General features: G+C 37.0%; 1 protein-coding gene across 7 annotated transcripts in view; it reads right to left on the reverse strand.

Annotated features, from left to right (window-relative positions):
• The window catches only part of LOC132257021 (forkhead box protein P1), a 106,901-nt gene that overhangs the window by 77,356 nt on the left and 4,568 nt on the right, over positions 1-24,977 (reverse strand). Inside the window, exon 1 of one of the 7 annotated variants that reach the window (XM_059753695.1) lies at positions 2,760-2,882. The exons of the other annotated variants lie outside the window; for them this stretch is intronic. Coding sequence (XP_059609678.1) covers positions 2,760-2,780 — 21 coding nt within the window. The 5' untranslated portion in view covers positions 2,781-2,882. Of the gene's footprint in view, positions 1-2,759; positions 2,883-24,977 lie in introns of those variants that run through there. 7 annotated transcript variants of the gene reach the window in all.

Genomic DNA, 24,977 nt, shown 5'->3' on the forward strand with positions numbered 1-24,977 from the left:
GTCAGTATTGTAGACAGACGGTCTACAATTAGTCCTTAGAAATCGCTATGTAAGAGGTGCATCTCTTACGAAACTATTCTCGCCGGTCAAACACCCGTTTTGGTCGAGATTCGCTTGACAACTGTAAAAAAAATCCGACACAAAAAGAGCGCGAAGCTTTCCGAGTTCAACACTCTGGCGCACTTCCCGGATAGAAGAGCCTGTAGCATCACACTTTTAGGGCCTTTAGGCTTGCTAGTAGCATAAGTTTACTACTTCAGCAAGCACTCCAGTGCTTCTCAGAGTGTAATCTTGCTATTCTTTTCATATGAGCCCCTTGTTACCGCTCTCGAGGCCTGAAATAAATCTCTTGGCATGCTTCTTAATTTCCTAGCACACGAATGATGTGTCCGCAGCTTTCTTATTTGCAGGCTGTAGCTATTATTTCATTATTTAGTCCCCCAGTTGCGTCCTAGAAAGGGCAATGAATGTGCTCTTCTGTGAGTGGAATGCAGTATGTTTGGGCGCTTGGGCCACATGCTTCTGGCCACCTTTCGGGTGAAAAAACTTACATTACATTAATAGGCTTTAGGCAAATGTAAAAATACAACCAAAAATAGTTGTTGTTGTTTTTTTTCAATTGAAGTAAAAACATCTATGGAATTGTTCTTGGCAGCTGTTCTAATACATAATACGAAATACGTTATACGTGGTCTAATAAGTGTATAGATGGGATGCAATGTTAGATTGATAACGCTTAAAAAAGCATTATTGTCTGAAAAATATCCCAAGTTAAGCTCTTTAAGAGTTTGTGAAACACTGGTACACTTAAAAAATATTGCATCTGAGTGGGAAAATCATCAAAAAAAATAAGAGATAAGGGGCGATACAAGATAGATTTAATGGCTCACTCAGCGCTTTTCACAGGATTCTCGGATTGGAAACACTCTTCTAGGAATCGCCATATCTCAGTTTTCCAGCAATCCATTAGAGTGTTAGTATGTGCTTCGAAGACGTTCCTCAGCAACTTTTATCCCAGATCATCTTCTCGAACTTGTCTTATAATTGTTTGATCTTTTCGACCCAATAAAATCCGAAACCATCTTCAATTCTCCCTTCTCTAATGTTTTCCTCGTTTTTCTCACAAATTTTAATAAAAATCAAACTTTTCTGGCCATTTCTAAGACAAAAAAAATTGAGTCCGTTTTTTCGTGTTCCATACGTCATGATAAACAGGCTTTAAAGTATGCAGTTTTAAGAACGTGTTATAATTGCAAAAACCAACACTTCAACCCACGGTCGCCATTATTAAAACGCCTTTAATATATTTGTTTTATTTACTCAAGCCCTATAGTATACACCTTCCCGAAATTTTAATATGTTATAGCTGACCTCAAGGCCTTTACAACGAACCCCAACTTTAAGCTCTGGGTCGTTTTCACACCCTATAATCTAGAAGCTAAATTTTTTTTTGGTCTATGGTCTTGGGCCCAGAAATAGTAGTGTCTACTACCCAGTAATGTCCTAATTGGTTGTGATCTTCCAAATCTTCTCAAACTAAGGGCTATAACCTTCATCTGTCGCCTCTTGAAGACTGGTTGCCCTCGATATCTCTCCTCGCTTTTGGCGCATGGCACCTCGGCCAGGGTTCAGATTCTATTGGTTCCGAGCTCGTCTACTGATACCTACAATCGCACTTTGTTCGTGTCTGGGGTGTATTTGTATAACTCACTTTCGCGTGCTAACAGAATCTCGGTCGGTGCAATTCGAAGACACTTCCTGGGCAACAACAATACTCAGTAATCAACTTCATTCTCTCATGCTTGCATTCAGTATAAATTGCTTAATCTCCCTTAACTCATTTGCAGTTTTGATAAGAGGAGCAGATCCTACAAAATTGCCAATAACTGAATTATTATTATTACTTTTTGTATATTTTGTTAGATGTCACAGGAAATTATATCTTTGCATGACACGCTTTTACATCACACAGTTTGAAAACTTTAAACAATCATCTCTGCGATCACAAATATCTCCAAAAGGCTTTCCCATATCAGATCTTTTACAGGTAAACTGTACGAGCTAGCTGAAATACGGAGCAAATTGAATTTCTTAGGTTGTCACTACTTGCATTTCCGATAAAATAGTAACTTTCACATGGAGATATTTATTCAGAAATCTATTCTGGTATATATGAGTAGGTATTCATTTTTGCTCCTAAGATATTGTATATCCGGCCCTATCCCAAGGAAACCAACTCATATAACCAAATGTAAAAAATAACAAAGACAGAGCCGAAAAAAATTGTTATATGCAATATAAGAACTTTCGGAGAATTTTTAGGTGATAATACCAAAAGATAATAATTCATATTGAGCGCTCCTTGCATTTAAGTGGTATTTTCTGTAATGTTAGAAGTTCCATAAAACATAATTGCATTATCTATTCCGTGTGATCAGCAATATTTAACTTAATGCCGGATTGTAATTGGTAGACAAAAAAGGCGCACCCGCAAAACGGGCACTTCAATTAATAAACAATGAGTAGAGAGATGAGAGAAAACGTCTTCTGAAATGTCGGCCTTAGTATTAGATATACTCTACATGTTAGAGAAGGAGATTTTCATTCCCCTTCGAAAGAGGATGACAACAACAACAGTAAATCATGAATATAGCACTCATAAATATCCCACGCAAAAAGCACTTTTCCCGCGCTTTCTACTGCATTGCTTTTTATCACTCCGACAATGTATGAATATCACAAACTTTGTTAGAACTCACATGCAAATGCGACACTATCATTTCAGACGCCTGATCCCAGGTCACTAATCTAGTAATAATGTAACACTAAGTAAATTGATTCTCCAAGAAAACTCATAATATCCGATCGCACCAAAAAAGCTACTGATGTGGCTAAGCAGATATCTATCCAGCTCTCATACAATTTCACTCCCTTGTTTACACAAACACATGCAAGTGAAAAACTATTGGGTTTGCGCAGAAGTGTTCGGTCATTTATGTAAATGTCTGAAACGTATTAAATATCGGTTTATAATTTTTATCATTTTTTTATGATATGACATGATTAAAGAACAGCCAATATATCTGCAAGATGTCAATGTTTGCAGAACATGTTTATAATAATTTAAAATACTTTACAATACTGATTTTTTTATGAATACAGAATTGTTTTTTTACTATACAAAAAACTTTAAAATCATATGAATAAAAACAGTAGGTAAGATATATTAAACAATAAGGGAAATAAATAATTCTTTTCAATACATTTTTTTTATTAAGATTACATTGAGTTGAATTTTTGTATGAAATTTTATTGATTTTGATAATTTTTTGAAGAGAAATATAAATGTAGTGATAAGAGATTATAAGCTGGAGACCACCATTCTCACTAAGAAGATGGATCACATAAAATGCCAAAATACAAGATGGCAAGAGAAACAAACACATGAGTATTTGATATGAGGCACCAATAAACAAACACATAGACAAACAGCTCAACTGCTGACAATAGAGATGGCACATGGAAAGCATATCGTCTATGATGTCATACGTTTTATTGCCTACTTTTTATTCTACTTTTTCTTCGTGGTCAAAATAGTCATCACAATGTTTTTTTTACTTATCCTTTACGGTGATATCAAGAAATGAATAAAAGGTGCTATTAGATGCTAATATAGTGTTTAGTAGTTACTAATTAAAATAGATATATTCTCTTTAATAGTAAGTCCCTTTCTATTCTAACGAATTACACCATGAATAAACAGTATGAATATTATTGCGTCTTACACAACTTTCTGTTCATATATTCCATTTCTAATTTTTTCATGCGACCACAATAATGTTATGGACGCGCGGGGTATGGTGTGAGACAAAAGACTTTGAAGGTGTACACAAAACGTATGTTATATAAAAGTAAACATAACCATTTATAAATGTTAAAAGTAAATATCGTGTGTATAATTTGTTTTGTTTTTGCCTGTTTATATTTATTTTTGCCTTGGTGTTTTTTCTTCGCCCCCACCATCTGTCTCACCCACGCTACGTTTCTAATTTTCCCATTTTCCTGACTGGCTCAAAACAGAGTCATAATTTCTTTAGTTTTTGGCGACAAATATCGACTAAGAACATTGAAATTACACTACATATTATATGTATTTTTCAGATTTACGAGGCGGGCTCTTAGCGTACTTGAGCTCCGAAGCTCTCTGGAAACTCAATTCAGGCTTTTAGGAGCCCGAACTGGAACTTCTCTTATAACTTTTATTGTTCTAAAGCTCCCTCATAAACATCCGATGGAGAGGGGTGAAACCTAAGGAGTACTTAGAGGTAATTGCCCGGAAGGAGAGCGACCTCGAATATCCTCGGATTCTATAGGAGGATTACGTGGGTAGCTTGGTCCAGCGTGGTTGCGGTTCGACAAAATTCTCTGCGCTCACGCCGGTGTCGCAATGTAAGCGGCTTCCATCTTCTTCCCTGATCTCCCTACGTGGCGGTACTGTAATTGCAGCCAAATCTTCTTTAATTTTTTATCTGTCTGGAAAAGTAGAGGTGGAACTTCTCGTCTGACCTCGGTCTTTCTCTGGTGGTCTCAGTATCTTTCCTCCGGATACCGGGACAGGATCGGCAGAGCCCTACTGGGTAACTCTTCCTTGTGTCGATCTTGGTGGAGTACTTCAAGCTTTCCCCGATGATCGCTCGAGTGCCATATGCTCGACTTCCGGTTGCTAGCTTATGGGTGAGCGGGGCAACGCAAACCACTTGAAATGTGATCAATCGGGCCAACTTAATTCTAAATACAGAAATTTCAAACAGCCGTAACTCTGGTTGTTTGCAATGACAATAAAGTATAATCACATTTTGAAAACGTATCCAACTAATTCTCGAACTGGACTATTAATGCACTTAACCACAATATTTTTCAAAATTACGCTCATAAATTGTAAAAATTACCCAGAATATTTTAATTCAACCATAATTTTCCTCAAAACTACCCTAAACTTTTTTTGTTAAATCTACCTAGAGTATTCTAAATTTTACGCCCATATTTCTTAAAATTAAATCGATGAGTGCGATTAGAACGTTGCACATTCAAAGCCAAACTGAATAATTCAAGGCAAAGTGTTCCTAACATAAACTTTTAATTTTTATTAAATTCCAAGAACTAAAAATATAATGATTCCAATTTTCAAATAAAAATAAAGGCACGTTTTTAAAAGAATTTGTTTCAATTTACCATGTTTTCCGATCAGTGAAACTCATTAGTGTTAGAAGTACTAACACTGACGAACTAAATTTTATGGAATTTTAAGTTAGTTACATAAAGTGAATTATAGGCAAGTCACACCTTTGGTTTGTGCAATCGGTTTGCAAATATGAATTCATAAATCTTTACATTTCGTGAAAATCTCACGTTGCCTTTTGCGGAATAGTTGACACTCTATGGAAATCATTTGAGAATTATTAACACTACATATTGGAATTTTAATCGTGTCGATGAATTAAATAGACTCTCATTGTAAATTGAAAAGAATTTTTGCAAGTAAATTTTAATTCAAAATATGGTAAAATTGACGAGTGGAATGTTTTCCTCCATAGAGCCTTTGAAAAAAATAATGATGCATGATCATCCGACATGACTGATGTATTTTCATCTGCAGTACCAACAGTTTGAGTCGAATAGAAAAAAACCAATGGGGGAAAATATGTACCCTTCGATTGATGGTAAGATAAACAAAGATGCTGGAATGGCAAAAGGGCGCCCCTCGGTAACATTAAGCAACACTTGAAACTATTTCATTTCCCAAGAAACTTTCTTCAAAACGTCAATAAATCTGGAAAGAAAAGCAGGGACTGAAGAAAAAACAAATAACAGAAAAATACCGTTGAAGGTTTTTTGCAAGAAAATAGAGTGCTCGTGAAAATCTGTCAACCAAGTGAATTCAATACTTTGATCACTGATGGCCGGTAGACATATAAAAAAGTGTTGACTCATGCAATAGGTTAATCATCAAGAAAATACAACCTCTTGCACAAGGAACTCTCACTCCAAAGTATGTAATTTTGTATGTAAGTCTCCCTCTTGTTTATGCCGTACTATGGGTTGTAGCTCCGCCTGTGATATTCCCAGTGAGCAGAACTGTACATTCTTAAGATTGTTAATCTAAATCTTAGTAAAAACTGAAACAGAACGTGAATAAAAATTTTAAAGAATGACACATGAGTATGAAAAAGTTATATTCAAAATGAAAAAAAGCCCCATGTACGTTGAGGATCTGGTTTTTTCATCTATTAATTTTAATTTTTGGTATTTCAGTGGCTAAATTAATTTCGAAAGCCTCGAAACATAGGAAAATACGGAAAAACGCTGTTTTATTGCACGAAAGAAGCAAGCACTACCACAGTTAATCAAATATGACTACGAAGCTATAAATTTTGCACATGTTCTTGTTACTTGTACTTCCAATCTTATGTTCTCTTACTCAATCGCATACGGAAAGTCAATTATGTAAGTGATAGCGAATATGGTTTCCAAAACTCAATCTTACTTTACATGCTTTCATTTTGATTGCCAAAATTACATCAAATAACGCGAAATATATCATTAGACCTTTACTTAAGTCTTTTCCACCTATTTAAATGCAGTTACTGCAATTTTTGTAAAAATTTGGTGATACCTACACTTGATAAAAATTACGCTAGTAGTAGATTGTGTGTCGCGCATACTATTCGCACTCTACTCGCTTTCACGGCCAACTCGGTGCGATTTTTTCGTAAATTCACGGAAAAGTGGGAAACGCAACCTCTAAGTTGACCGATATTCTATAGCACACCTTGGCATATTAAATTCATTTCAGCATATATTTCAATTTTGCCTCAGTGATTGAGCGAAGTGAGAGTTAATTTTTAATTGCTGGCGCATGGCAAACAAATTTATTTACTTTAGAAAGAGTATCGCGATGCAATGAGTGTAAAAAATATGCGATATTATTTGGCAAATGTTACTCAGTTTATTGGGAATTCGCTTAATAATAGTATGCTTATTTCGCTTATTCAATAAACGTTAGAAGAAATGCAGTGAATATTATTAATTACACTGTTATGTATTATGTTAAATATTATTGTAATACTTTTAACAATAGTTGATCTCATTCTCTCGTAGAATCAAACTGGTAGGAATCCAAACACATCGCCTGAAAGAAAAAAGACATGATCCAATGCCCACAATTCCCAAAAAATTATGCCGTTCCTGACAATTATTCTTCATTTCATGTAAAAAAAAAAACTATTTTGTTACGATTTACGGTCGGAGCTTGTCAGCTCCGTCCCTACGCAAAGCTCTCTGGAAAGACAGGTCCTTCAGGAGTAGGGCAGATTGAGAACACTTTGGAATTCCTCTTATAGCTCTTTTATTAAGCTCCTTCTTAGTGGGTGAAACTCTTTTTTTCGGCAATAAGGGAGGTGATGGATCCCTGTTCAACCGGCGCCTGTACGATGGTTCGATTGGTGTGGAGGGAAGATCCACCGAAAACACCTGCGGTGTTTCTTGCTGCAGTCTTCCAAACTCCAAGGGCAACGTCCCAGTGGAGCGAAGCCCCGGGATGGCGAGTCCAGCTGTCCGGACAGCTTCCTTCGGTGGCGCGAGCCAGGCCTCAAGCGCGGCTGGGACTCCTAGTGATGACTCGAAAGGGACGGGCTTTAGCAAGCGGACTCTACTGTTGATGTAGGGGGCGGACCGGTAGGGGCTACGCAACGGCGGTTGACACTGGTCTATTAAGATGGGCGGCTGGCGAACGATGTCGAAAGTCGACGTGTCAGGGGCTTTGCATGGAGTGGCGAGTCTCAGGGGAACAGCGGGGCTTGACGTGGCTCTTCTGGGCTCTTTCCTCCTTCGACTGCTTTGCAGGAACTCTCTGTGACGGGACGTAGTCGATTCACAGGGGCGATGGCGGATTGGAGTCTCCCCCACTCAAGTGGCCTGCCATGAAGCGAAGTGGACACTGTGCCGCTCTCCTCTTCCTCTCTCTGAACAGTTTCTCTGTTGGGCTCTTCCTTACTCCGGGGTGCGAAACTAAACCTACCATCGCGTCTCCTCTCCTTCTCTGGTGTCGACTCGACGAAGGTCTAGGGCGGAATGCCGTCTGCATCTCGGAGGCTCTCTCTGTATTGCTGGGGTGTCTTGAGCGCTGCTGCTCTGGATGATATCGCCTCGTCCTAGTCTCTGCTCCTGAAGGTGGTGACTCTTCCAAGTGTTCCGCAGAGCCGCTTATGTGGGTCGAGAACCGTGGGTGTCGTGGTGGGGGAAGCCGCTATGCAGAACTCAGAGATCTTCTCTGGGAAGGACAATGCCAAGAGATGTGGCTTCGACGATCTCCAGTGGCAGACTAAACAAAATCCCGCTAGGAGGCCGCCTATATAGCCGCAGAGTGGATGGGCTGCTCTGGAACTCGGAGTTTCGTTCTCGTCGGGCAGCAGTACGATCTGCAAGGGAATCTCTTCTCATGGGTGTACTAGCGCGTCGAAGTTCTTGGCAGAAATGGCAAAAGTGCAGCGGGAGCTCTGCTTATATGGTCGCGGAGTTGGTAGAGAGAGGCTCTGGACAGAAGGCCGTGAAGCTCTGGAGAAGTTGACTCTGCGGAGGCCTCAGATGGACTGATGAGCGCTGGTGGTAGGAAAAGTTGGTCTGCCTCAAGTGCTGCTGCTCCAAATGTTCTTTGCCGATGTCTGGAGCCAGAATGCTATGCGGAGCTCAAAGATCCTCTCCGCAATGCTGGGCGGCCTCAGGCGCTGCTGTCGGTCCTCTTCTGGAGTTTTGGAGATCTCTCCCTCGATGTGGCTCCGACCAAAGCCTGATTAGAAGTGACCATATTGCTGCGAGAGCTCCGCTTATACAGCAGTCGACTCTCTCTATCGACGCCAATTGGCGGCCAAGTGGGCCTAACGGAACTTCTTTCGTCGATGTGATTTGATCGGTGGTTTAAAAGCAAGTGATGCGAGCGACAGATTTGCGGCGCTTATTGTCCGCGCCTAAAGACAGGCAACTTTATTCAAATTCCCGCCACCGCTTAGACCAGTCTTTGTCAGCATCTCGTCGACCAATGACGAGATGCCAACACTGCAACGGGAGTGAAAAAAAGAACTCTCTTTGTCCAGCCACGACACTCTGCCTCGGATTCTCAGCCCGTCCACATGGACGGGCTAGTATAGTGAAATAAAATAGTGAATTTCTTAAGTTTACAAGTTGTTTTTTCACTCCGGACGAGTCCCGTGCACGGTCACGGTTACGCAGCCGAAATCCGCGAGATCGCGGTCGCTTCTGGCCGGATATTCTGGCCAAAGCGCTCAACACAGCATTCTAACCTCCTTTTCTTCACATTATTGGTAAATCGGCCTTCACACTTATATTGCGACTGTTTCCCTAGATGCCCGGGCAATTTTCCATTGCACTTTTACTCTATTCTCGCACTTCTATCGTGTTAGCGATTTATCCAGGCAATTTGGGGAAACGGAAACGCATAGGAATAAAAAAGACGGGGACTGGCTTTCACCAGAATATAGACACCAATATTTCACTTCAAATGCGTTGTTTAACTAAAAATTACTAATTGTTAGAGAAATTAGTTCAATATTACATCCGAATTCATTTCCTTGCTTTTTATTCGAAGCATTTTAAGTATTTTACCTACTCTGTATTTTTTCCGAAATAGAATAATTATACAAGGGGTGCTAATGTTGGTTTTGAGTGCCACAGCATCCTGCGTCTCGACTGTATGGCGATGCACGGAGATGCAAATTCGACACCGAAATATATTAAATGCCGTTTCATTGTTTTTTTATTGATCACAGCATGTATACAGCTTCCTTGTCGGCATGAAATGTTGAGGCATTTGCACGAAATTCAGATTCTTCATAGCTTTGTCTGTTTTTTTTTTAATCTTAATTACAATGAAATCCGAAATAACTACATCACGGCATCTCCGATGAATTTTGACTGCATCTCGGGCCAAGTGACACTGCATCTCCAACATTAGCAACCCCTTTGGTAAATAGCAGTGCCCCATTGCCGGTCACATCAAAAACCAGGTACCCACAGTAGCTCAAGTCAATACTGCGATCTCTCGTCCCAAATTATGCACATTAATCAAAACAGAGTAGCTTGCTAGTTTTTTGAAGGGCTCAGCAATGGGTCTCAGTATCTGAAACATCTTGCCCATGCCTGGGGTGTCATCCGAAAAAAGCAGTTCGTGTATCACTCTGTACTTCAAAAAGGTGGATAAGCACATGCTTCGCGCATGCTTGTGATATATAGCTGAGATTTAGAAATCTCTCTCTTCCGTTGCTAACTCGATTTAGTTATAAGGAAAGAAAGCACGGAAATTTTCATATGCAATATAAAATCCAACTCCTGAAAGTCAAAAAGTTATAACTCTGGTTCTATGGCTTCGATAGAACAGTTTGACCCCATTTTGGAAACGTCTCGATCTGGACTATCGAAACACTTAAGTAATTATCTCTAATTAGTGTGATCTTGGAGTCATATTTTACAGTAAACTTTGGCGATAAAGCGTATTTTTAGAATTATTTATTGGGTCCATTAGGTGATACTAAAGGAAAAAATTAAGATATATTCAAAATTGTGTCTGGTACTGTTTTGTAAAAGTAATACGAAACTCTGTTTTTGTTGACGGGGCAATTCTCTGGAATGAACTTCCTAAAGATATCAAGCGGAGGTTAATCCAAATCTTTTTGGCGCCCTCAATAATTTTGTTACCGTGTTTAACGGCCAGATACAGAGATTTGAAAATATAATACGGGGCGGCTAAAATTTGTTTTACTCGTTTGTATTCCTATCCAACGTTTCGGAGAACTTTGTCTCCATCTTCTTCTTCTCCGAAACGTTGGATAGGAATACAAACGAGTGAAACAAATTCTGGCCGTCTCGTGTTTTATTTTCATATTAACAGATTTTTTTTTTATTTTGTAAGAGCTGGTTGTATAGGTTGTATAGGCACCTGTGGAAGAGTCTTTCCACCGTTTTGCTCTGGAGGTTGGTCATCAACACTCAGACGTCGGTGGACGCAGTCTTTGCCAACAAAAGGTAGTCTTATTAGCGTTAAAATAAATATACTATACTATATATGATAAAATCTACTTTAGAAACAAATTAGTTTTGTGATGCAGTCTTAAGCTATAATTATATGCCTTTATCAATAGCTATTTATAGCTAGTAAAGTTCCTGCCTGAATAGTTGTTTACATTGCTGAGTTGCAAACATTGTGGAAAACAATTGGACAGACATAGAGTGGGGGATTAATATTTGCTTCCATACATCAATGAATTCTTTATGCTATCGTCTTTTTTATTTTACTTTTATTTCGAATATTATTTCAATAAGAATCCTACAAATAGAATTATTGAATGTAAATTGAAAATGTTCTACTCATCTAAACTTGAAGTCGCGGGTATAATTTCAATCCTCCATGCGTTCAAGAATTTTTCCTCTTTATCATTTTATTATTATTATTATTATTATTATTATTATTATTGCAATCAAAGTTGACGCATGATGTTACGCCACCCTTTTTGAGTATACACAAATAAAAGAATCTTTCGCATTTCGTTCTCCAAAGTTTTCTCGTGAGATAGAGAATGAAATTTCTCCTATGGGATTCATGTATTTTCCTCTTTCCAAATGAAAATATGATAAACAGCTATGAGTGGGTAGTAAGACTTCAAATGTCCCATGAGATTGCACAACCGACTGTTTATGACATTATCATAATGATCAACCAATTGAAAATTTATCACTTCAACAGAGTAATAGTAGTAGTGTTATACTTTTATGCATCCATAAAATTTTCCTGCATACTTACGAAAATATTTGCACATTAGTTAAAATATTGAGAATAATGCAATGATAATACAAGGATAAGACAAAGTATAAACTTCATAAAAGTCTTACAGCGAAAAATTTGAAATTTATCTTTTGTTTAGTCTATTTTACAGTGGTAATAGTTAAATGTTGTTGAATATTGCCCTAAAGAATTCTTCAAAATTTATTTATGTTTATTACAACTGCACTACTCAGAGTTGTGTGTTTTATCAGTTTCTTTTCGATACAGTTTCTACCGTGGTTGTTTTCTATTCTGTTTTCTTGTCCTATATTTGTAACGTGATTTTTACAACTTTTCATTGGGCTTAGTTATATTACAGCCAATTATTATTATTATTATTATTAATTCGTCATCTCGCTCAGTAACATTTACATTCAATAGAAGTTAAGTACAGATAATAGAGTAGAAACCATGACCACAAGTCACTGAGGAGAGAAATAAAGCATCGCCATAGCCGTTGGCTGTGAAGCATGCGTAGTGTTAAGTTAATTGGCGTTTATCGCCGTCCTAGCGTTGGGTACTAACCTCTAGGACAATACGAAGGGAAAAAAATTGCATTGGTTGTACATTTTACGTATCCCTCGGCGGTAAAGATCATTGTGGAGCCCATCAATATTTTCTGGGGTGAGGTGGCGTAGGCTGTTTCTATTGCCATTAAAATGCTTCATATTTCCGCGCCCTTTGCTGGGTTTGAAAAAATTTCCTTCTGAGAGATTTGAACCCACAACAGTAGAGGTAAAAGTTCAGCTCATTAGCCACTGACCCACTGCCGTTCATTTTGACTTTACCCCTGTCCTATTCTCCCCCGCGCTCCTCTACTCATACCTATTGTATGGCCAATGTTAACTCATATTAATGTCTTTGCAAGATTCTACGTAAGGGTAGATATTTTGCAGAACACATGAAGCCTACTTACGGGTTGATTAACTAGAACATATTAAAAAACAGGACAACAGATTTATTGAATGGGTGTTAAGTGAATTTTCTCCTGCGCGTTCGTGGAAAAATTATCTTAATATGACAGGAGAAAGAATATTAAATGAAGTCGACCCTTCCAGTGTCTCATTTGTTCACTGTCAGACAATTCCATTCGAGGGCGCCGCCTTTCGAGTGTCATCTACGCCAAGAAATGGTGTATATGTAGCTATAAAATGTAGAGCGCCGCACAATTATCTGGAAGAGTTGGGGTGGATTTTGAAGATTTTATTAACACGTAAGTCACATAGACAACGCATTTCTTCACTCTCCCTCCACACAATAAAGGTGTGGATGGAGATTGTAAAATTATGCGAAAGGTAGAATGAAAATGAGACAAAATACAAATTATGTTGTTGTAATTCGCCAGTTGCAAAATATAGTGAAGCGAATTTTTCATGGCACATGAGAGATATTTTATACGTATGAGACAATTAAAAAAGTCATATATTCTGATACTATCATAGGAAAATGAAATTGAGCCAATATTCCTGTTTATCAATTTTCTTTCAACTGTTATTGAACTGATTTTATTAGTCTGATAAATAGTAATACAGCAACTAAACACTCTTTATATATTCGATATAAGGATGGCTATTATGTAATAGGCAGAAACCTTAATTTTAGCCACTACAATCGAGAGGTCGAATATATCAGTAATATCTTTCAATCGATTATACAAGCTGAGGAAATTTTAAGCTATTCAGTGGCAACTAAAACTGCTTTTGCTGTCTCGTAGTTAATTGTTGAACCACAAAAAATCTTTAAATTTGCCACACGCAACTTTCCTTATATAGGAAGTATTCAACCATTCTTTGGAAATAAATTATGTAGAGGTAAAGAAGTATTTAGTATGTATGTATGTATTTAGTCGGCAGTAGGACAGGTTGTCCTTTCGGATACAATGAAAATTATAATCAAATGCAATTACAATATGCGAGGAGCAGTGACGGTACCTTGGACAATCAGCTCCCTCTTCCACTCACGCGGCAAAGTGTTCCATAATACAATTCTCTCGACAAAGAGAGAATCGTGGAGAATGCGATTCCTCGATCTCGGTACATTTGACAAGAAAATGCCAACAAAATTGAAAAGTAACAAATTCGATATTTATTCGAAAATTATTAAAAGCCATAATTCAAGTTCTACATATTATTTGTAAAATTTTAACTAACCTATGAAACGTAATCTACCTAACACATATCACAGAAAAGTCTACCGTGCTGACGTTCATGTAACCAAGAACGAACAAATTCCGAGTAGTGAGGCATTCAGATTATCTCTTAGCTCGCGCACAAATGTAGTGATTCTAAGGGTGAAAACACAGCATTTTGCGGCGAACCATTGATCGGGTTTATCTCTTTCTTAACCACGCGTATCGTGTATTTCCTTCCAGCTCGTGCAACATAGTCTGCAGATATATACAGAGACTAATTCTGCAGACTATGTTATGCGAGCAGAAAGGAAAAAGTCCGAGAGGTTGACTTCGCCTCCTGAAGTCATCGTTGCCTGACGTTAAGCTCACTCGGAGCCAAACAACCTCAATGGATAGGTTCTCCGCCCCCTCCAGTGTATGTTTTGAGCCACCAGCCCAGCGTCTCCCTTGCACTGTGGGATTCGTGAAATATACAATCAATGAAGGGACTTTTCTATCGTTTTGTCCTGAAGGTTGGTTAACAACACTAAGACGGCGATGGCCGCAAATGAGGCTGTGATATATGTACCCGCTGTGATTGAATAAATGTAAATTTTAAACTTTGTCCTTAAATTCAGCTTTTTTATCAGTATGAAAAAAATGTTTCGTGTTCACAAGTGATATGAAATTAGTGATTGTACTACTTCAAACTGTATAACTGAGAGCAGTACATAAAGAAGTTTATTGAATAAAACAGCAGAATAAAAGGACAAAACAAATTACGGGCAATTAAACTTTTCTTCTTTATTTTTTCTGCACTGTATGATGTTTGTTTGTATCTAAGCTATAGGTAAAAACCATTGTTCATTTTCAAATTTGTATGTCGATTATTAAAAACATGGCAATAGACAAGATATTATAAAGGGTTAACAGCCCTTACAAAATTATTTGCTGAGACATTCACAAAAGTTAGCCACTAATTCCCAATGTTAGTGCTAATTTTATTCTATTCACATCCTCAATCGCTGTGAATTTTGACTCTCACCCAAAAGCGAGGAGTGTTATGTGTTGTATTGAAAGTCCATTCACAGGAAACATGATAAGAGGCTTCAGAACACAGAGAGCGTGTAAAATGGCATTTAAGCGCATAAACTGTGAATAGAAATGATCTCGTTATTTTTCATAGTGCAATGAGTCGAACAAAATTAAATTTGCTTTTTATGAGGTAATAATGTGTTTCAATATTTACTCACATGAAGTCATTCAAAAATGTAAAACACAATTTTTATACTAAAAAAATTTCTTTGTGATTTTTTGCAAAATTACATTGCAGATTATAACATTTATAATTGATGATACAATACAATTCAAATATAAACAAAAACTTATCTCGTATATTTAGTCTGATTGCGAAGGTTTTGTTCCTAAATGGAATCTATGTGAGTAATTGTTTGAAAACAAAATTTGCGAAACACGAAATTTATTCAACGCAAGGTTTTCAAATGAAAAATTACGAACATGAAATACAGAAAATACTTGATTGCCCAACACAATGTTTCTTTTACATGAACATTATCAAATACGGAAATTTTTTCACGCGCAGAATCCAAGATACTACTTTTACGGATCCGAGCATCAACAATAGTCGTGAAGAATACCAAAACTGTGGATCAATTTCACCAGTCACATTGCTGATTATTATAGTGATTCTCATCCTTGGAAAACTTAGCTAAGGTGTAATTCTAATCTACAGTGAAGAACTGTAAAGTTCCACAATCGTACGACTAACACTTCTGTTAAAATATATATACTAACGATCAAATTCTAAATCTCCAAGAATGTTGATTCAAAATTTTCCTTCATAAAAGTGACGAAAGTCCGTGTATGGATAACACCTATGGGGAATATTATATATGTAAGTCTATGGCATCATAAGTTCAATTTTCGAACATATAGTATTTAGATTAGATTTATTCGGATCATAGCATATACAATCTTCAATGGTTTTGAACTGAAAGGAAGGAGGAATGAGGAAATAAAATTTCCTAAATGTTGAATTACATTGAAAAAAAACAGCTCAGATTTGAACTATAAGTCTTTAGATGATAAGGGAAACTGATGAGTTGTTTTTGAAAACCCACTGAATCGAAAAAAAATTTGCACTAAACTTCATCCTTTCTGGAAATGACCAGTGAAATTGTTTTCAGCTTTCTGAAAGCATTTTAATTTAGCTTATATTTAATAATGCAAATACAGTGACATTTTAAATTGAATTGTAAAACTAAGTATAATTTAGAAAAAGAAAAACAATTTGGAGAAAATTTTTTAAAGAAACACATTTGGTGTTTTTAATTGATTAAAAGTTCGAATCTTCACAAAAAGAAAGACGTATGTTGATTTTTGGGCGCCACTTAATATTTCAGACATTATTTTGAATCCATAACAAAGGATTTAATTCTAATAGAAAAAAAGTAATTTTGAAAGAATATTGATTTTAAATGTATTATTAGACAAAGTTAGAATGAATATTTGCTCGGAATTATTTTTCAAATATAAAATAAATCCTCACATCGCTCACCCTCTCATATTGCCAAGTGTTTAGCATTTCTCTGCATTTTCACGCCATGGAAATTTAGCCAAATGTTTGCAATCACGGTGTTGTATTTGGCATAGGGATGCGTACGCTTCGGCAGCAACATTTTCTGAGAAGGGCGGACGGGCATGAATGAGGGATGAACAAATACCCGCAGAATGAGAAAATTGCCGTGTTCATTTGCCACGTAAACGCAATATATTAGCCCCTGAGATCGCAACTATAAAGCATATAAAGATGCAAATTTATTCTCGAGTGAGGCGACTCCGCGATCTAAGGGTGCAAACCCCCACGACCCTTATTTTTGAGGGGAGGCATTAAAAGAACGCCAGACCATCACTGTGATGATGGGGGATGACTGAAAAAACGCACCCTCGATATACTCTCTAAATAATTGCAAGGTCAGAGAATATCATTTACCTTTAATGAGTGAAATTTTGGTATTCTCCGATTAAACAAGATATTTTTACTCACCATGGCAATGCTAGTAACTAATAAAATATTAGATTTTTTACTTATTCAGCCTTAAACGTACTACAAAATATTAATTGATGGAGATAGTATGTAATGTGAATGTTAGAATTGTCAGAACTCGAGAACTGATGCAAATCTGTTAATAATACTTTACTTAATATTTTCCGGATTATATTATTTATTATTAAATATTTTTTTCCCTTACAGGTATTAGTTTTGCTAGCTTCGTATAAGAAAATTACGAGATTAATGTTTTTGTGAAGCACCCAATTTAAGGTTCTTACATGTTTGTATAAGCAAGTGAAATCCTAATTGTAATTTTTCCTGCATTCCAATACCGTGTGATTTGTAATATCTTCTAAATAAATGTACAAAAACTTATTTTGTCACGCATTAGATACGAGCATCCCTATACTCACAATTTAAGTGGAAAATTGTTGTATGATTGAGAAGTGATGACAGGAAGAAATTTGAATGTGGAAAAGTTTTATCATTGGAGCACTTTATGCCGTCTTTTGACATGAAAAAAGGATAAGGGTCGAGTATTCATCGAGGTAAGCTATAAATAAAAACAGTAAACTTATGGTGTAATAGAATCTTGTAGATTATATTGAAAAAGCGATTTAATTTTGTTCCGAATTGGAATATAATAAGTGGATATCATGCAATAAAAAATATTATTTTCAAAGAGTCTTCTTAATCTTTTTCATAATAAGGTTATTTATAATCCGATTTGTTGTAAACTTTCGTTTTTAAATTTGTGTTTTCACATTTGCGTTTGTATTTAGGTGAACCAGATCGACACGAACTTTTGCATGCCGAAAATTTACTATGATTTTTCATAATATTTTTTTGCCTTTCGACTGAATTTTCGTTTGCACGATGTGGTGACCTTTAGTGCTTCGGATATATCGTGAAATAAACTTTTGCATTTAGGATTTTTAATTTTTGCGACAGTTTAGAATTTTAGAGGTAAGGCGATGAAAAATATAAGAAAACGAGGCTTCTGAGTATTTTGAGCATATACATAGTAGAGTAGAGTCTCTTCCCTTTGTCCAGCTTTTAAGGGTGTTATTGAGTGAAAATTTTTGGAGGGATAATAGGAAAACATGTAAAAAAAAAGAGAGTCAAAAGTGGGTGAAGCATGCGAATTGGAGAAACAATAGAAAATTGAAGTAACCTCTTTCTAAAACACTCTATTGAGCGGAGTGAGAGGTAACATGTGTGATTTGAAGAACACTTACTTACTTATTTACTTGTGTGGCTCTAATGTCCTATTAAGGCGCATAGCCTTCTTCATAATCGCTTCTCCTGAGTCTGCGAGTTCTGTTATCGTGTGGAGGGTGGCGGTTTTGACTCGACCCGCATGGTGAGCAAGTCTAGTGGGGCGGACGGGACACATGCGGAGGCTGTAGTCACCCTTTTGGCCTCACGTTCTGCAAAAGCGTGCCTTACTGTTGATGCACGTGGAGATCCTGGGATTCGCGTCTTTGCTCCCGTACTAATTCACTCATCTCTGGAGGCACCTCAGTCGCGTGCCGGGGCTGTTCTGATGGCGACTTGAACCCTACCGTTCCCGGACCACTCTCTCTGTCGTTACAGTCAGGCCTTGGGAAACACAATAGCACATTCAGTGCACTTATCTGTGTGCATCGTGATCTAGCGTCTCATGCCATTAGCAGAAAATTCGCCATTTGAGCTTTTCTTGACTTTTAAAAAACATTTAATAGTATTAACCGCATTTTTTACGTAATCTCCTTCACTTTTATTTAGTCTCATCTTATAGTGTTAAGCTCATCCATTCGTACCTAACCGGTCGAACTCAAGTTGTTGAAATATGTGTTTCGCTTTCTACGATCCTTCCACTTTTCAAGGGAAATTTAAGGCCTCCGTATTCGGGCCTCTATTTTTATCATTATATATAAATGACCTAGTAACCATAGCTTCTTCTATTATTTTGTTGTGGATGACTTGCAGATTTATGACTTCGGAGATTTCGATTTCCGATCTGCTTTCTTCTGTGTCTTATTAGACGGCAGAGAATTATCTCCTACTTAACCAGAATAAGTCCAAAGTATTACTCACACGCTCAAATTGACAACATTCCACAGATTTTCCGATTTTCCCCAATGGTGAGGTAATTCCCTACGTTCATAGCGCCAGAAATCAGTGATACCGTGGCGTGAGATGACCACACTTCCACATCTGTAAAAAGGTATGTTTCACCTTCTTCACCCTTGGAAGACAAACTTTTCATTATTTCCATTATTTCGTACCCTTCTCCTTCCTATCTTTTCCTATGGTGCTGAACTATTATTTTCCTGCGATCAAACCTCTATGTATCGCCTCACTGTCACTTTCAACAAATCCATTCGATTTCTTTTCAATCTCCGGCCTTTCGATTACGTATCTCAGCACTATCATCTTGTGCTGGAACAGGCTGCCCAAAATCTACCTCTTTTCCTTAAGTCACGCGCTGTGGAGTCAATCTCTCACGCGCTTCACATACATTAGCCTCATTGCCTGGTTGAATTGCTAAAGCCTGGCTCGGTTGTCAAGTGTTTGACTCTCATTGTGCCGGAATCGCGAAGCCGATCTTCCGAAAATCGTTCTTTGATGACGTGGTAAGTGTGTGGAACGAATTACCTAGAGAAATCAAGCGAAGGCTAATTCAAACCTTTCTGGCGTATAAACAAATTTTTCGTAAATTTTTTTGTAAAAGTATAATTTACTTTCCACCGTTTTGCTCTTGAGGATGATCGTGAACAATCAGACGCCGATGTGCGCAATCTACACACATAATAGTTTATTATATGAGCGAATTTATATATATTCTATATATTGTTCAATTTCGGTGTAACGTGCTGAATGTGTGGCGTCCAAACTGGATGACAGTAAACAGAGTTACCTTCTGTGCCATTATGTTGTGAGTTGGAGCGCAAATGACTTAGATAGATAGATAAAAATAAAAAGTGGAGCAGAAATTCCAGACCATGTGGAAGCAGACTCATAGACTCTTTGAGCCCCTAATGTCACCACATGGATCTTGCTCCAATCACTCAGGCAATAGGCAATTACTTGAGTACAGTAATAAATTTAATCAAATCTTGAGCTTTCGCCCTTTTAATATCTTCAATAGTTAGTGCTTCTTTATGAAAAATCTTAGACCTTCTTCTTGAGTACTTGAGGAAGTTGCACAAGAAGTGTTCCACCGTCTCTAGGTGCTTACCACAACCTCTACAGATGGGGATACTTCCACACCCAACTTTCAGAGATGTGAATTCAATGCATGGCCTGAATATATTCCGATGATGTCTCGCAGGTCGCTTCTGTTTAAATTCAGTTCGCTTCTGTCTAAATTCAGGCGCAAATGACTTACTGTTGCGCTGCGATAAATACCCGAAAGAGCTTCTTACAATGCACATTTCAGTGTATTTTCACAAATACTCAAATTTTCTTATTTTTCTAATATAAAAAAAAAACAAATTATTTGGGAAACCATTGAAATGCAGAAAAAACATTAAAAATTCACCCTTTCAGACGACATTTTCGGTCAGAGGGAAACGTGCGAGCGCTGCTGTTTAAAGTACACCACGAGAAAACGTCTTATGGTGAAAACACAGCACTTCATTCCAGAGCAATAAGTTTTTTGGGTTTTTTGTCTTTTCTTTACGCAGTGCGTTACGTTTATTTTCTTTCTTCTCTCATATGTATAGAACTCTTCAGAACCCTGCAAATGCCTGCTGAATACGTGGGAGAAAGAAGGAAAATAAGCGACACGCACGGCGTAAAGAGAGAGAAATTATTGCTCTGCAATAAACTACTGGGTTTTCGTCATTAGAATGTACATTTCGCTGAATTATCAGACGTGCGATAACTAAAAGAAGTCCTAGTCTTTTACCGCGAGGAACTGTAATTAAAAATTATAATAGAGGGTAAAGAAGGCGGATGCCACAAAACCAACGATGTAATCGAGCGGAGAATCAAACTATTGCACACAGTTTTGGGTGTGCCATGGGTTTCTGTTTTAGTTCTTACATCCATTATGCCTGTATTTAGCGTAGTAAGTGGATTTACATATGCTGTAGATTGTGATTATAAAAAGAGTAGGTATTTCGTGCAGAAAAATGAACACAGATTTCAGTGAGGAGATTTCGGGAAAATCACAATGCACAGATTGTGTTATACTCTCTTCAAAATTAATACATGGTTTGATGATTTTCTAGTCATTTTTATCTGCTTGTTTCCACACGATTAAGCCTTGGTCAAACCCATTATTTCTTATACTATCCACAAAGCGGTTATGAAAAGTGATGTGGGTCAATTTGATTGTCATATCGGTCACAATCATATCTCACGTACAAGCTATGTGTCGTCTGTCTGAAAGATTTTTCCAAGATTTTCGCAACCCTTATAACAGATACAATTATGGAAGCGAGCTTGAAGATTTTACCCCTGAAACCACATTTTTGTCAGAGGTGAAAAATATCATGAAAATATACCCCTGTCCACGTTGTATGAATGCTAAGTATTGTTGGCGTACGTGAAATCATCAAATGATGCTCGACTTTTTCTATAAGCATTCCTTTAATTAGCACAAGAGAAAATTCTTTTAGGAGCTGGGGTTTTCATCACATTTACTATTTATTATTGCTTGACGAACCCCAAATTATACATCAAATAAAATTTATTCCTTCGTCGATCAGTCGTCTTTAATTCACTTAATTCGAAAATTCGCAGTAACTCAGAAGACGATATTGTCAAATATATATATATATAATAATAATAATAATAATAATAATAATAATAATAATAATAATAATAATAATAATAATAATAAATTTATTCTCTTCCTCCACAATTGCGGTTGCCGACCTCCCCGAAAAAACGGCAGAAAACTCGATTCATTGATCGTATATGGTGTATACGACCAATGTACCGAGTTTTCTGCCGTTTTCTCCAATTCAACCCACATCACTCCTTACGGATTTTCAAAATTTACTCAATTACATAAAATTCGTGGCTTTGTATAATAAATCAATAAAAAAGAGAGGAATATGTTGAAAGAAATCTGCAAGCATAACTTTTTACATTATTTTTTGATTATCAATGGACGTTTATTGTCCCCTTAGGCAATAGCCTAGGTCTTGATTTTGGGGCTTCCTAAGAATTCGTGCACACAAAAGAAATGTAATTGGACGAGACTCAAGTATAGGTTCTGTCTGTCTGAGTAGAGTCCTCATCCAGACTTATGTTGTAATAAGCAGCATGACGAAACACCAATTTGTCGTCCTAGGATCAAGACCTGAGCATGATAAGGAGTTGGATACATTATTAAACTGCTATCTTGCCTTGAGTGAGGAAGATACCATATAGTTAGATAGTAATGAGGTTTATAGTCCATGAGCACATATTACCTGAATTTATCTTGCTATTTGTACACATTGTGGTATTGATCAGCCGGATATTGGTTTAAAGTTGTGAGTGCAGAAAGTGATGGCAAGAGTGTTGGACCGTTGGAGACCACAAAGTAGTGAAATTGTGAAGACAAGACTCACCCTAAATTTTCTCCATCCCTGAATGAGGAAGAAAAACACTTCCGAAACGTAGGATTTTGAATAAAATCTAGTGAGATCAACCAATAGGCCGTCCTGTGTTTTTCGCAACTTTATTTGTACACATTTCAATGTACCGGATTGAGATCATATGTTTCCGGACATCTTTTGACTCTTTCCAAGAAACTAGTTCGTTTAATTAAACTTTTTTAAACACATAGAAGAAACAATGTTTTGATTTGATTTATTGTCCATGCGCACATGTCATGACATGCACGAAAATACGGCTATACTGAAATATCACTCCACATTGTAAGGACATCTTACTGCAAATTTTTGTTAGTGAAAACCTTCAAGCATCCCATTGGAAACACATCAACTGTAAGAGACAGTTGTACAAAAAAATGTTGTGTGCATAAGATTCAGTAAATTAATCTTAAACATTGCTGTTGAATGAATCCTTCGTCTGAAAAACTACCCTCGATATTGCCAAAAATTCATGTAAGTTCCTTATGGTGAAAACACAGCATTTGTCTGCCGAAAATTGGTTGACTTCATCATCTCTTCTTCTCTTTCTTCACTACGCGTATCGTGTAATTTCCTTCCTACTCTAACGAGAACTTTTGTGTAGAGTCGCACGAAGATGGTATCTCGTTACAGTGGGAAGGAAAATACACGGTACGTGTGATGAAGAAAGAGATGAAGAGATGATGAAGTCGACCAATGTTCGGCAGACAAATGCTGTGTTTTCACCATTATAATTAGTTTGTGAGGTACTCGGAAAATTGTGACTTGAAGTTCAATTACAGAGAAAAACATATCCTTACTTTCACGCGGAGGGAAATGAGCGGAAACTGGGCGCAAGTTGGAGTATTCTGCTTTAAAAACAACTGCAAAGAAGAATTTTCGCACTTTACTGCAGCTCAAAAGTAGCCGGAAAGATATAATTAAAAAAAAACTTAAATTTGTATTACATAAATTCCTCACTGCACCTTACATAGTAATTTTGATTGAATTTTATTAGTACTGTACACTAACAACGACCGGGTAGCTGCTAATATGAGCTATGAAAATCATAACGTCACATGACAAATAGAAATGCGAAATCTGTGAAATACAATTCTCATAGAAAGAAGTGTTCTCACTGCAAAGAACATCATAAAATAAATAAAAAATCAATGAATCGTTTTCATTGCTCATAATTTTTTTTAACTTTCTTGGCGCTTCTATTTTGTATTTGACATTAGATAATCATTAAACTACTCCAAGAACTTCTCCAATTGGTTTTGTCAATAGGAACAGAGATAAGATATTCCTATGTTTATCAGGTTTTGTTCCAATTATGCAGAAATTGATTTAATGAAATTACTTGAATTTTGTGTTTTATATCTAAGGCAAAAAAAGTGAATAAATGTTATTTTATTGAATACATTGCTAATATGGGGTATACCCTCAAAATTAATTGAGTGTATAAAGTAATTCAGAGGCATGGGTCGGCACATCTGGACATTGATCTTTTCAGGAGTGCTTTTGGGCAAAAAGTGACAAGTGAAGTCTAATGAAAAATTCCTCTGATTCTGTGGTCGTCTCGTCGCGACTCACAATACATATTTTACGGGCAAGAGGGGGTATTGTCCTCGTTAGATTTCCGTTGTGAAATCAGCAATAGCATTACGTAGCATTTGTGGTATTATTTGAACTGAGTTTTTAGCTGAGTGCAGAGAATGTAAGCAAGTAAAGTAGATTGCAATAGTGAACAGCTGAGTAGACCAGAAGTGAAACATTTTATCCATATTCCGCCATACCTGATGAAACAGGCAAAAGCGCGCAAAACGTTCTAAGAAATATAATCGAGTGTAAAAGTCACTCCCTCTTTTCGATAAAAACTATCCATATTTTTTTGTCTCGAGATTACACTAATATTGTCTAGCTGTGATTTACATGATAGCTAATATTTGCAATCGCGCAAAAAATCAACTAAAATGGGTCCAGGAAGGCGAAATATTATGAAATATAGGGAAAAAGAGGGTAATTTTTCAATGTTCTGTCTGTCCTTCCGTTCAACCGTCGTCATAGTCGTGTCATCATTTAAGCTGCAAAATTTTATTCTAGTATATCGGAGCTAAGATCGAAATGTTTCCAACGATATCCCACACATGCCCCTCTTGTTGTAGGAGCGGAAATATATAAGGTCAAACTTCAGACATCTACCTATATCTTTGCTGTTTACGAACCGATTTATATACTTTACTTTCTGAAAAGAATAACAGTGATTTCCGGTTGTTCCGCGTCTTGCAATAAAATCGACACTGTCTGCTTTACTCTAGCACAGGAGTGCGAAAACTCAAAAGCCCT

The sequence above is a fragment of the Phlebotomus argentipes genome, unplaced genomic scaffold (assembly GCF_947086385.1).
Source record: "Phlebotomus argentipes unplaced genomic scaffold, Phlebotomus argentipes genome assembly contig_75, whole genome shotgun sequence".
Lineage (NCBI taxonomy): Eukaryota > Metazoa > Arthropoda > Insecta > Diptera > Psychodidae > Phlebotomus > Phlebotomus argentipes.